This window comes from Centruroides sculpturatus, unplaced genomic scaffold, assembly GCF_000671375.1.
Source record: "Centruroides sculpturatus isolate CEXI.00-Female unplaced genomic scaffold, Cexi_2.0 scaffold989, whole genome shotgun sequence".
NCBI lineage: Eukaryota > Metazoa > Arthropoda > Arachnida > Scorpiones > Buthidae > Centruroides > Centruroides sculpturatus.
The window spans coordinates 51,164-64,521 of NW_019385178.1; the positions used below are offsets into that span (position 1 = coordinate 51,164).

The 13,358-nt window shown below is 33.7% G+C and overlaps 1 protein-coding gene and 1 long non-coding RNA gene across 4 annotated transcripts in view; both read right to left on the reverse strand.

Moving 5' to 3' along the window:
* Positions 1-154: 154 nt before the first annotated feature.
* On the reverse strand, positions 155-10,683 carry LOC111635798 (fatty acid-binding protein-like). Of its 3 annotated transcripts, none has more exons than XM_023380869.1 (4): positions 10,533-10,683; positions 821-993; positions 643-741; positions 155-560 (listed from the first exon to the last, which is right to left on the reverse strand). In XM_023380869.1, exons 1-4 carry the CDS (start codon positions 10,600-10,602, stop codon positions 507-509), a joined length of 396 nt encoding a protein of 131 aa, XP_023236637.1. In that variant the 5' UTR covers positions 10,603-10,683; the 3' UTR covers positions 155-506. The 3 variants fall into 3 exon arrangements, with proteins under 3 accessions (XP_023236637.1, XP_023236636.1, XP_023236635.1); XM_023380868.1 differs by lacking the exon at positions 10,533-10,683 and adding an exon at positions 3,138-3,292; XM_023380867.1 differs by lacking the exon at positions 10,533-10,683 and adding an exon at positions 1,706-1,859.
* Positions 10,684-12,306: 1,623 nt separating this feature from the next.
* Positions 12,307-13,358, reverse strand: part of LOC111635794 — a 34,920-nt gene continuing 33,868 nt past the window's right edge. The window contains exon 4 of the long non-coding RNA XR_002758437.1: positions 12,307-12,947. This is a non-coding gene — a long non-coding RNA (uncharacterized LOC111635794). The remainder of the gene's footprint in view (positions 12,948-13,358) is intronic.

The following is a 13,358-nucleotide window of genomic DNA, read 5'->3' on the forward strand; positions in this document are numbered from 1 at the left end:
CCACTCCGCCGGTATAGGGGACTGGCCAACTGTCCCAAACATTATGCCAAAAGGCTTTAATCTTTCGACAGTTAAATTTGTTGCCGAGTTAAACGTCAAAAGCATTTTCCGATAGTTTAATTTGTAAGAATTAGAAGGGAGCCAAGCCACGAGATAATGTGTCATAGACAAATCATTTATTATAAAAAAAAAACATTACAACGTGGAATGGTGCAGTCAACAATAAAAAGGAAACGCAATATAATTTTGGTTTTGGCTTTTCTCGACTCTTTGGTATTTTCGAACGCATCCGCCGACGCCAATTAACGGCAAAAGACGTAATAATTTTAAACGGCGGCTTTTTAAAACTACGATGTACAAAACGGACAAAAATAACGTCGTATACTCTAAAATAACGGCGGAAATTCCAATCGGCGCGTCCTCCTACAAAACGGATAACTCGAAATTTCGAACACGGAAACAAAAATAGCGGTGGCGAGGGGACGGCCCGGGCTCACACCGGCGTCTCATTCTGCTTTGTCGTATATTCTGGTGGACACGATGTTGTCGACCGTGCAGATCTGTAAATACAAGGACGGAAAAAGTTCCAGCAAACGGACAAATCGAAAAGAAAAGAAAATGTCGGAAGGAAGGGAGACTCACCACTTTCAACTTTTCGCCGTCCAATTCTCGGGTGATGACCACTTCCTTGTCTCCGAACTGCTTCTGGATCAGTTTGTTATCCTCCAATGTAATCACCGTCTAAAACGAAGCCGGGGATGAATACGCGGCTATTTTAAGCGGTTAATTAATTACAAAGTATAAAGAGGAGGGAACAGACCTTAACCACGCTTCCGTCCATGCGGGTCTCTTCGAACTCCTCTCCCAGTTTGAATTTGATTTCGCTGGTCTTGAACGTGGTGATGGTCTTGATGGACCAGGTGTCTCCGTCCTGCGAGATCTCCACCGTGGGTTTAGAAGTGGCGCCCAACTTGCGCATCACCATCCCCACTCCTGAAAAGAAATTACTCAGTCCAATAACGTTTTACTTCTTTTCGCCGTTCTTGGCTTTAACCGGAGTCTTAAGTACGTCGATACCGAAATCAGAAGGAAAATCCAAGTTACTATAAAACACGGGCTATTTCATTTCGCGCACATTCCACACAAATCGGGCTTTTGCCATTTCTAAGGTCACCGGATACCGCAGGAAATTGTAATTTATAACTCGAATTTTACGTTTAACGTCGTCCACCGCATTTTTCTGCCTCGGCAATTCGCTCTTCCTTCGAAAATCTTTAATTCCCGCAGGAGGCGGCGACGCCTCCGGGCGGAAAGGGTCAAAGGGCGCCGACTTAGAACAAACAAAAAACCAACTTTTCTGCGCAGACCGTTCCCCCTCTTATCGCCGGCAGTGGGTTCAAAGTCGCCCGAACCCAGCCGATTGTCGCTCTTCTTTTTATAATCCGATCGAGAGTATCGAAATTGCCCCGCTCTTTTTAATCGTGCGGAGAACGACAAACATTAAAAAGTCGTAAAGCGACGAAAGGAAAAAATTTTTCCCTCGACCCCTTTGCGAAAAGAAATTTAGACACGCGAATTTTGCGGTTCGGACGGGAAAGGGAAATTCCGGAAAATTGGGAGCGGGAAGGGACGGACGCCGGCACGTGCCGGGAGAAAAGGGGGAAAAAGTGTCGCGTGGGAGGAGAGACTGGAAGGGAAGACTCACCGGTGGCTTTCATGAACTCGTCGAAATTTTCGCTGGAGACCAGCTTGAACTTTCCCAGAAGAGCCGACATGACGCGATTGGAATTTGGGTTCGACTGCCTGGGGGACAGACGCTTCGCGGTTTTAAATACTCCACGCCCCAAACGTCGGACCTGCAGATAAAGGGGCCGCGTCACCGTCCGTTCCGAAGTCCGATCCGTCCCCCCCGTCGTCTTTTCCGCCGATCTTCGTTCCGGGGCCGAAGTTTTATTTGCCGTCGCGATAACAATTTTAAAAAAAACTTTTTGAATCACTCCTTTATCTCCCTTCTCCCCTCCCCTCTTACGCGCACTCGGCGCTTCCCTAGGCCTTAACGGAATTTACACGTTAGCTTTATATTTTTGCCGGATACAGGGAGTCCTTTCTCCATTTTTGAACAAACGAAATATGCTTAACGTTTCGTTTCTTCTTCCCCCTCCGATGCCCACCCAATCCGTAAATTTTTGTAATTAATCCGGAAGCGCCGGTTTCGCCGTTCGGCCAGACCGCGGCGCCTTCCAGTCACGTGATCGGCGATAAATTATTTTATTTTGGGAATCGGCAGACGTCGCCCGTGAAATTCTTCCCGGGATTTTAGTAAACGTCGAACGTAATTAAGTCTCGAAAACAACGACGACAAAGAAAAACGGCGTTAAGCTAAGCGCCATTATTATTACTACATGTATATATATATATATATATATCTGTAATATACTCGTAGTTTTCTTTATCTAGATTCTTTTCGTTTAGCGGACGTTACGACACATCCCGTCTGAAAATTCGGAAGCGAATAAATATGTCCGCGCACGATCGAGACCCAAAAAGAAAATCGGTCGGACGATAACGTACGATAATCACGTGACGTAGGCGGGCGAGGGGAACGACCGAAAAATCGGAAAAAGTCCTTTACTCGCAAACTGTTCCCTCCACTTGTATTTGGCCAGACAAAAGAGAGAGGGAAAAAAAAGGGGAATTTCTTTCTTTCGTATTAAATTTCTTAGAATTAGGTGGTAAGCCGGATTTCGAGGGAGAAAGGTCAGGCGGGCGGCAGACTGGACCCGTTCGGAGAACAATGGGAGAGACAGAGAAAGGTAGACCACGTGCGTCTCCCTCCGCCCGGTCCGATTTTTTTCCGCCGTCGGATCGATGTCCACCATTTTCCCACCCGATTTAATTTCCGTAGAGTCGGCTCCGGCGCGGCCGGCGTCCGGAAGCGTAGACGCGTCGATCCGGCGCGTAGCGTTACGCCGGCGACGTTGGCGCGCGCGTAATAAGTCGAAACGTTCTTGGCAAAATGGATAACGAAGATAATAATAAAAATTGCGGCCGGAAACGTCGATCGAACGGCCGGATCCCGTCGGAAGAAGAAGCTTATCTCCGTCTTATCAGATAATGCGACGGTTTCCGTTTCTTACCCAGAGCCTTCATGAAGTCTTCGAAGTTCTCGCTGGACACCAGCTTGTATTTTCCCTTTAAGTCGGCCATTTTACAGCTCTTTTCGTCGTCGCTTCGCCGGAACGGACTGCTCTCCGGCGTTTCTTCTGTCTAGATTCGATATTTCGCCGGTAGCGCCATCTGCCGTCCGTTATCCGTATCCCAGTCGGATCTGCATATTTGGCATTTCTAAAGGGCCGTTTGCGGCCTTCCAGCCGTTTTGTAATTAAGGAGGCGACGACGTAAATTCGGATAAGCTCTTCGCCCGCGTAAACCATTGGCGTACGCCGTAGAATTTTCCTCGAAAAATATCAGGAAATGGCGGCGGAAATAACGGTCCGTTCGATGAAGAAAATATAAAAATTTCGCGGACCGAAACGTTTAAAAATACAAACGCTTCGACCATTAAAGTTCGTGACCAGAAACAATAAGGCTGCTATTTATTGGCGCAAGTTTAAAATAATTCGATAAACATTAAATTCCCCGGCGAAAAGGAAATGGAATTGAACTGTGTTTATTTTTCTTCCTATTAAATTTAGGAACGACGAGTATCGCGGATGCTTTGGCATTCGAAGAATCGTTCGAGGATATCCACAATTTAAAAAGCCAATTCGGTGGGGAAAAAATTAGCCATAGGCTTCTCTCTGCCTACTCCAAAACGACTATCTTAAGGTAAAAATTCCCAAGAAAGCTTAAAGATAGGCGAGTACCGATAAAAAGTCGTACCAGTCGACACCAGAAAACACAGGAACCGAAGGGAAAGACTAACGAACGTGTTAAAAAAACGTACTTCGAACGAGGGAAGAAAATCGCTCGAATTTCCACCAATTAACGTCTCGATAACAAATTTGGTAAAAGTCAAGTTGTTAGTTTCCGGTCATTTGGGAATTTCGGAATTTATCCCCGTGAGTGTTAGCGTTTCGTAGAACGGGAAAGATACCCCCCGCATCAGCAAAAGCAGTACGTGTATTTGGAAAAGTAAAACAAAAATGTTTTCGTCCGTTTGCCAATAAAATTTTACTCAACAAAAAATTGATACCGGAGAAATTTTTAATATTGAAGCTAGGTTAAATCAATATTAAAAAAAAAAACAAAAGTAGTGTCAATTGGCCGACATTAAAACGTATCGAATAATATAAAAAGATAACGAACATTTCCCAATAAATAACGTAGAGAACGTCGATATATAATCCCCAGAATTAAAATATCGCAATTTATTTGATATCGATTAATTAGCGTTATATTTGTGGAAAATGAATCTAATGATAGAAAGGAAAGAGAATATTCAAATTTTATAGGAACTTATAAAGGAATAAATTTTTTCGAGTGGGACGGGAAGAGAGCGGAAAAAAAGAAAGAAATCTGTGGAACGGCATAGTAAAGAGGGTGCAAATGATAACAGAGGTCGTAATTAAAGTTAGGAGCAATCGTTGCATACGTGCGAACGGGGAGGTCGTGGTCGATGCGAGTCATTGAACTAAACGACGGCAGTACGTAATGCATTCGTCCTGTTTTTTTCTTCTTTTGTTCACTTATTTGGAAGACAGGAAATAACTCATTTCTTTCCGTAGGCCATTTACGCTCCGATTAAAGATACGAAGGACTATTTGTTCTACCAACGGACAAATCCTACGGATGAATTACCGGATCACGTCCGATAAGAGCCGACATTTTACACTAACCAGCGGATATCTTCTTATGCTTTACCGCTACCCACCTCGGTCAAGGTCGAATAAAGCGCTGACATTGCGCATTTAAGACCTCTTTATACCGTATTTACTCCGTTACGTATTACACTTATCTAGGCCTGTTTCTTATTACTACACTACTTCGTATTGTTCGCTTTGATTTCGTTTTGGTAATTCTTAGGCATGTGTGAAAACTAGACGACTTTCCTTCGCAATTCGCTTTTTAATACTCCTTCCATACATTAATTTATTTTATTAACTAAATTAATTTATTTTAAGAGGTATTCTGTACTTATTAAGGCTGAATTTTAATCTAGAATAACTTCAAATTAAACGTACGCCCATAAAACGGAAGCTTATCGAAGTACCGATAGCGAAATTCTCACTAATTTCCTTAAAAGTCTCTTATTTACGAGAACAAACAGAAAATTTACGCAATTCCTCACGTTCCCGAAATCAATAAGCATATTAATGCGAAAAATAAATTCGTTTAATTTTCCTAAAATTTATTTTCTTTTTTAATTTTCTAGAAACTAAAAGTAGTGGATTAAAAGCTTTAAAAAATCCCTATTGTCCTCGTTTAACTTATAGAATTTCTCATCCAGTCTCGGATTACGGTGTAACGTGCACCACTCTATCATCTCGCCCTTTCCCACTGAAACTATTGGGTTTCTAATTAATATAATATGGGATTTTAATTACAGAAAAAATCGAGTCGAAAAACCTCGTGTTAAGCTTTACGTAATACGGTAATTAACCGATGTATTTAAGATCACAGATGTATGTATATATATATATTGTAATAATTATTCGAAACACGTATAAGGAACAAGTTGAAGTCGCGTGCCGAAGTGCCCTCGGGATATAAACTTGTAAACGGTTTGATATGCAAACATAAAAAAAAAAGCTATTTATCACCAGTTAGGACGAACTTACAAGGAAAAAAGTTGTAATTCCGTTAGTGTTGTTGTCATAATCACTACTCCGAGTTTAATTAATTTCGTAAACTTCCTATGCCAGTTTTTTAAACACTGCTCTTTCAAATAATGCGAGTATTTTTGATAAATCCTTATTATATTTTAAAAACTGATAGGGAAAATATCAGAGCAATGATTAATTACTAATTAGAAACTCAGACGAACGTCCTTAAATAATTATTATTAATAAGAATTTGGGTCGGTTTTTTGCATCAATTAATCTTTAATAATATATATATTATTAATCGGTGCGAGAGGGTTTTTTTTTTATTTTTTGTATCGTAGAGATCCTTCGCTGATAATTGAGAGAAAGGAAGTCTGTAGCATTCTATGTAATTTTTGAACGAGGTCTGTCAATGGTTGATTTAATTATCTGTGTGAATAGCAGTTGGTCGATCAATTTATTCATTAGTGGCAATCAGTAACGTTTCACATCTCTCGACCTTGGCGTTTTTAAAATATTTCTCGATTGTTACTAATATTCACATGTAACATAGATTGCAGACCTACACAAAATTCGAGGTCATCCGACTAAATCTTATCAATCTGGCCTCGTGCTTTATGACTGATAGAACATAGATAAATAGCAGATGAACGATGCCTCTCGATATATTTTTAGCAACAGTTTCTAGAATTAGCCTATTACGGAATCCGACGGAACACTTATGTGAGCCGAAATGTTCACAAAAGTCCGAATTGTACGGTATAAAAGCCTGCCGAATTCGAATAAATTTTACACTAAGAAGAAAAGTGATTTATTAAGGAACCACGGAAAATTTTTACACAGTTATTAAGATGAGTGATTCGTTGAGAAACTTAAATATTTGTTACAGTGGGAACGCCCAGTTGGGAAAGTAAACGCACTTACTTGACTGTAGCTTAAACCGCAGTTTATCAAGATATCGGACAACGTTTATTCAATTCTGAAACTTGATCCCTCCAACTTAAATTCCCAAGAGAAAAATTATTTATTAAATATATTCCGGGAATAATTCAATTTGCTTTAGCGACGCAAAACAATCTCAAACAAAATTCATTTAACCTTTCAATTTTTGTAAAACTTAACTTTCTGATTCATTTGATCATATATTCTTTGTACTGAAAGCGATGGGGATTTTAAGCATTGATGATTTGAAAGTGAAATTATAAAATATGTTCGAGAATTTGTATATTTGCCAAATCAATTATTGGACCATGGATTTATGATAATGCTGAATGTACTAAATTTCCGAAATTAGACTTCGGGATCGTGTAACGAACCTGAGTAGTTCCTTCGAAATACGCAAATATTGCATTTACTTTATCGTTTATACAAATTAGAAACTTTCAATAAAACTGCATGTTTTATCATCATAATATACAATAGAATACGTTTGACAGAAAGACACGAAGATATATCTTAAAACTAGTTTAATAGTGGTATTCGTAAACATAGACAAATGTCCTTTTTTTCCTATGGTATAACGCACCATTGATGGTAACATATATATTTCCAAAGATAAAAAATTAGAAAAACGTATGATTTAAACAAGTATTGAACATAAATTAAAAGCAGAAACACTACATTAGAGAGATGATCAAAAATTGTGTAGACATCATGTTTTTACATAATGTCTTCCACCGGCTTAACATTATCGACGTAGGAACGTCGCTCGCACCATGTTTAAAGTGTGTATGTCAACACACACTACAATAAATTTATTTGCGCTTCGATAAGAGAATCCGGTACGTTTTTATTCAAGGGCCCATGGGACATTTATTAGATCAACAAGGAATTCTCTTGAAACTAAAATTCAACTAAGCTTAAGAAATTTTCTAAAAAAAAAAAGGTATAAAATTGGAAATTGTTGGAAAAAATCTGTAGATAGAAATGTTATTTATTAAAAGTCAACGATGGCAATATTTCATTTGTATTTACTTACAAATCCAAATGTATATTTTACTCGTTTATTTTAGTGAAAATATTGCAACAATAATATAACTTCTATATAAAGAAAGAGTCGTATGAAATTTATTACATATTAAAATTTTGGAGCAAGCCAGATCCTTCATAAAACCAAATGATAATATAAATAAACCATCTTAATTTAATATGAAAATTCAAATTTTTCTTTTAGAAACATGTTTAAAATAAAGTAGCGCATTAGCTTGTTACATATATTTATTTAAGAATTTATCTTTATATACAAATAAATTTCTATATAATACTGTCTCTGAAAATGAAAATCTACGATAACGAATTTTTTTGATTAAAATGAACAATTACTTTCCTAAAAATAAAAGTTTTTGAACGTTTTTTTTTTCAAAATATTACGCTGATAAACAGAAAAGGGACAAGATCAGGACAAAACAAGAGAAAAATGAACATTTCCAAGAAACAAACAAGTTCAGTAAGCTGAGGAATTTACAGAGATAAGACTGTTAATCTTTTTCTTGATTAGAATATAGGCCTAACATATTATAGTCGTTAAATCTTCTGAAAGTAAATTTTCATTCCATTAAATAAATATTTACATGCAGAGAAAGATTTACGATAAAAATAGTTTATGAAATGCCGTACAGAAAAATATACTATTCAGGATCATCTGATATCTGTAAATATATATATATATATATAAAGTCTATATATATTATTTCATTCAGATTTTTTTCCAGAATTTTGATTTTTAATTAATCATACTGCAGTTTTTCCAATTAAATTCCAAACTATGCGTTAAAATTAACGCATAATTTAGAATTTAATTGGAGTAATTTAATGGCAACACACTGTACAAAAATTTAAAGTTAAAAATTTTTTTGCTTGTCTCATTCTGTTTCATAAATACAGTATAAGCATTTCATAACCGATTTAACTAATTTTCAAGAATTTTTGATTGACTCTGCCATCAGACTTCCGCACAATTCACCTAGAAGTCCCTTTTACTGTAGAATTAACGTCAATAGTGTAGACGTTGACACAGTAACAATTTTGTCTCAATCAACCATGATTCGTTATTTAGTAGAGAGGCCCATATACCCGGAGTGAGAAGAAACAATTAGGAAGTGATTACTGGCAATATGTTAGGCCTCGGTAAAATGATGAAAATAATGTTAACACAATGAATAACCAATTAGAAAATGAAGTTCTTCCTTAAAAAAATTGACACGCTTTATCTCAACGATGAAAACCCTTCAAATTGGACAAATAACAGATAAGCTAATTAACAGTTTTAAAAAAATTTATGAAAATAAATAGAGTTTCCATTGAAAAACAACAGAAATTGTTTATTAAAGGAATTAATCTATCATACTTAATTTTTTTTAAAAATATTCAACCACTTATGCACTTTTCGTTAATCACGTTCATTTTCTTTGTATATCTCCACGTGTCTCTAATTAAGAATATATATTAATTAAATGAAAAATGTGTACACGATATTAAGGATGTTTATAATAATAAACAGAATTCTCGATCGAAAGTGGGAAATCAAATTACAATTTCGTTTTAGAAAATAACGCCATTGTAAATGATCTTAACAACTGCCAGATTTTCGGTGAAAATCTGTTAATTTTTGACTGAAAATTCACAATTCCTTCCCTTTAAGGAAAGGATTTTAATTTAGTAAATTCTCGCAATTGTTGGATACATTTATCTTCATTTTAACAAATAATACTCTGTTACGGAATTAATCGTATCTAAACAACGAGTATTACAAATATTTCCTAATCGTTTGGAATGAAAGTAAGTTATATGATGCAAAATCTGCGTGACCGATTTTCGATAAAACGGAAATTTCATTCGAGTTTTTCTTCTCGTATTAATGATATATAATCCGCAACATGGACATGCGATACTTGTTTTTGTAAGCCATTCGAGGAATAAAACAAACAAGATTTAATATAGTCTATAACTCTATACGACTACGTAACGTACGCACATTTACGTCATATAGTTATTAACATAGTTAAGTAATGATGTTTTTGAATCATTAACGGTGTAACATGTATTAATTGAACACAGATAATATTCTTTAAAATATCACTTCAATGAATTATAAAAAATGTTTCAAAAGAACATATGGCGACTGAAACAAGATACCTTTCCAAAATGCTGATATTGCTATATGAGAATCATTTTATAAAATAAAAATTTAAATATGAACAATTATTGTATTTGGATTTAAATAATTTTTTTTTTAATTTTTCAAATCATTGGCATCTCCTATATATTTGATAAATTCACAATGTAAACAATAACGAATATTTCTGATTATTATGCAAAAAATTATTGCAGGACTTCTCAAAAGTCGAGAGAGGCCCGAGATACCTTCCGGAAGCAAAAAATATATAAATAAAATAAAAGTTCATTTCTTAATGAAGAAGAAATGCAACAGAATAAATAATTTATAAAGCGTTGTATATATAAAAAAGTTTAACGGGAACTTCAGAACTTTTTGTATAAAAAATGTTTTTGAGGTTGCCCTAGATATGATGCCCCGGCTAAATTTGACCCTATTAGTCAGTAAAAGAACCTCTCATTAAAAATAGATAATATTTTTTAACATATTAAGAGCATAAAAACATTTGAATATGATAAACAAATTTATTAAAGAGGAAATTTTGTAATGTTTTCTTGTGTATTAAAAACATATTTTTTGAAATTTAATATCAAGAAAAGGATTTGAAAAATTAGATAAAGAAAGAAAAGACAAATAAAAAAACAAAAACTTACCACAAGCTTGAAGAAATTCGTCGAAATTTTCGCTAGATACAAATTTATATTTCCCGCAGAAGGATGACATCTTGACCAGCTCAACGGATGGACAGACAAACTGTATATTATAGCGCAATTCTTCTGCAAATTAAAGCAGTCATTTTTGTTGCGTCACCTCCGTGTCTCATTCTAACCAATAAAATTTGACAATTATATTCGAGATTGATGCATTTTCAAGGGAATTATTTAAATTTTATTACTTACATCTCCTGATCTTAATAATATTTAAATAGAATTTTTCAGAAGAAAGAATTATTAATTTTTGTTATTAAAATAACATTTTATCAGGAATTTTATATAAATTAAGTGATTATTATGATAATAAATTAGCTCTAAAATTATTTTCCTCTCTCTTTTATAATATTTTTTTTAAATCAAACTTTTTCTATTAAAGCAAATTAAGAAATTTGTTTCAGAAAATAACATACAACGCAAATATTAAAAATTATATATCTAAATTCAAATTTTCACATATCAATAAGTACAACACAAGCAAATAAAATTAAAGAACAATGTTCTTTTTTTTATGTTAATTTTCTAAAATTAAAACATTATATAATAAAGATATATTTGCATATACTTTGGATGAAATTACAACTACATTATCTTGCCATATAAACCTACATTGAAAAAAAAATTAAAAATCTGTTATAGCTTCTTTCTCCTAAAGAAAATGAAATTGTAATTTCATTTAAAGTATTTGCAAGTATAGCTTTACTTTATATATTTTCTGTGCTAGTTAAGTTAATTTTGAAAAAAATTGACACTAAAGAAATAGTTGTTCTTTAATTTTATTAGTTTTAAAAGTTTGATGTGTAAAGACTATATTTTTATGGATACAAAATTTTGAAATCCTCTTATGAATGAATATTTTATAAAAAGCTGAAAATATTTGATAAGAAATATAAAGTTTATATTTTGTAATTTTAAATATACAAGAAAAAATATTTTTTTACACATATTTCCTGTTTACAATGTAACCTGATCATGAAAAAATTTTTTAAGTCTAGTAAATATGGAGTATTTCCACATAACAAATCAAACAAACAGCTTACAAATTGCCACCAGATACTTATCTGATAAATAATATTAAAATTTCAGATTCATTTCTTGAAATTGTTATTTGGGTGGCAATTTGAAAAAACTGTAGACCTATAAATTCCATCTGTCTGTCTTTCCTTAATCTCGAGAATGGAATTAGATACACGAACGACAAGACCAGATATGGAAATCTTCGGGGCAGGAGGCACTGATTAACTACAAATGAACTTCTGATGCAAACTGGAAGTCATGTTATTTCAATTCAAACCTTTTCTCCCAAAAGGCATTAGATAAATGACTGACATATCTCTATTGTTAAAGGAAAAGTATGATGTTCAGGGGCAAGCCACTACTAATTTGAGACGTACAATATACTGTACATTGCATACTGTACAATATTTTAAATTAAATAAATTAAAAATTGCAGCCTGACATTGTGATGATGTCATAATAAATAACTGCTTGTTTATAATAGTTTATTAATCAAATAGAGAAATGTTTGATCTCTCAACTTTAATATAATAGAAAAATAAACATAGAAAATATAAATTTATTTTCTGAGAAAATTATCCTCCTTGATTAGTCATAATGCCACTTAAAAATATATGAAAAGCAAATGGAAATAATATGCAATTGCTTTCGAAAAGACTTATAATTATAAATTCATATTGTAATGTAAACAATAACGAATATTTCTGATTATTATGCAAAAAATTATTGCAGGACTTCTCAAAAGTCGAGAGAGGCCCGAGATACCTTCCGGAAGCAAAAAATATATAAATAAAATAAAAGTTCATTTCTTAATGAAGAAGAAATGCAACAGAATAAATAATTTATAAAGCGTTGTATATATAAAAAAGTTTAACGGGAACTTCAGAACTTTTTGTATAAAAAATGTTTTTGAGGTTGCCCTAGATATGATGCCCCGGCTAAATTTGACCCTATTAGTCAGTAAAAGAACCTCTCATTAAAAATAGATAATATTTTTTAACATATTAAGAGCATAAAAACATTTGAATATGATAAACAAATTTATTAAAGAGGAAATTTTGTAATGTTTTCTTGTGTATTAAAAACATATTTTTTGAAATTTAATATCAAGAAAAGGATTTGAAAAATTAGATAAAGAAAGAAAAGACAAATAAAAAAACAAAAACTTACCACAAGCTTGAAGAAATTCGTCGAAATTTTCGCTAGATACAAATTTATATTTCCCGCAGAAGGATGACATCTTGACCAGCTCAACGGATGGACAGACAAACTGTATATTATAGCGCAATTCTTCTGCAAATTAAAGCAGTCATTTTTGTTGCGTCACCTCCGTGTCTCATTCTAACCAATAAAATTTGACAATTATATTCGAGATTGATGCATTTTCAAGGGAATTATTTAAATTTTATTACTTACATCTCCTGATCTTAATAATATTTAAATAGAATTTTTCAGAAGAAAGAATTATTAATTTTTGTTATTAAAATAACATTTTATCAGGAATTTTATATAAATTAAGTGATTATTATGATAATAAATTAGCTCTAAAATTATTTTCCTCTCTCTTTTATAATATTTTTTTTTAAATCAAACTTTTTCTATTAAGGCAAATTAAGAAATTTGTTTCAGAAAATAACATACAACGCAAATATTAAAAATTATATATCTAAATTCAAATTTTCACATATCAATAAGTACAACACAAGCAAATAAAATTAAAGAACAATGTTCTTTTTTTTATGTTAATTTTCT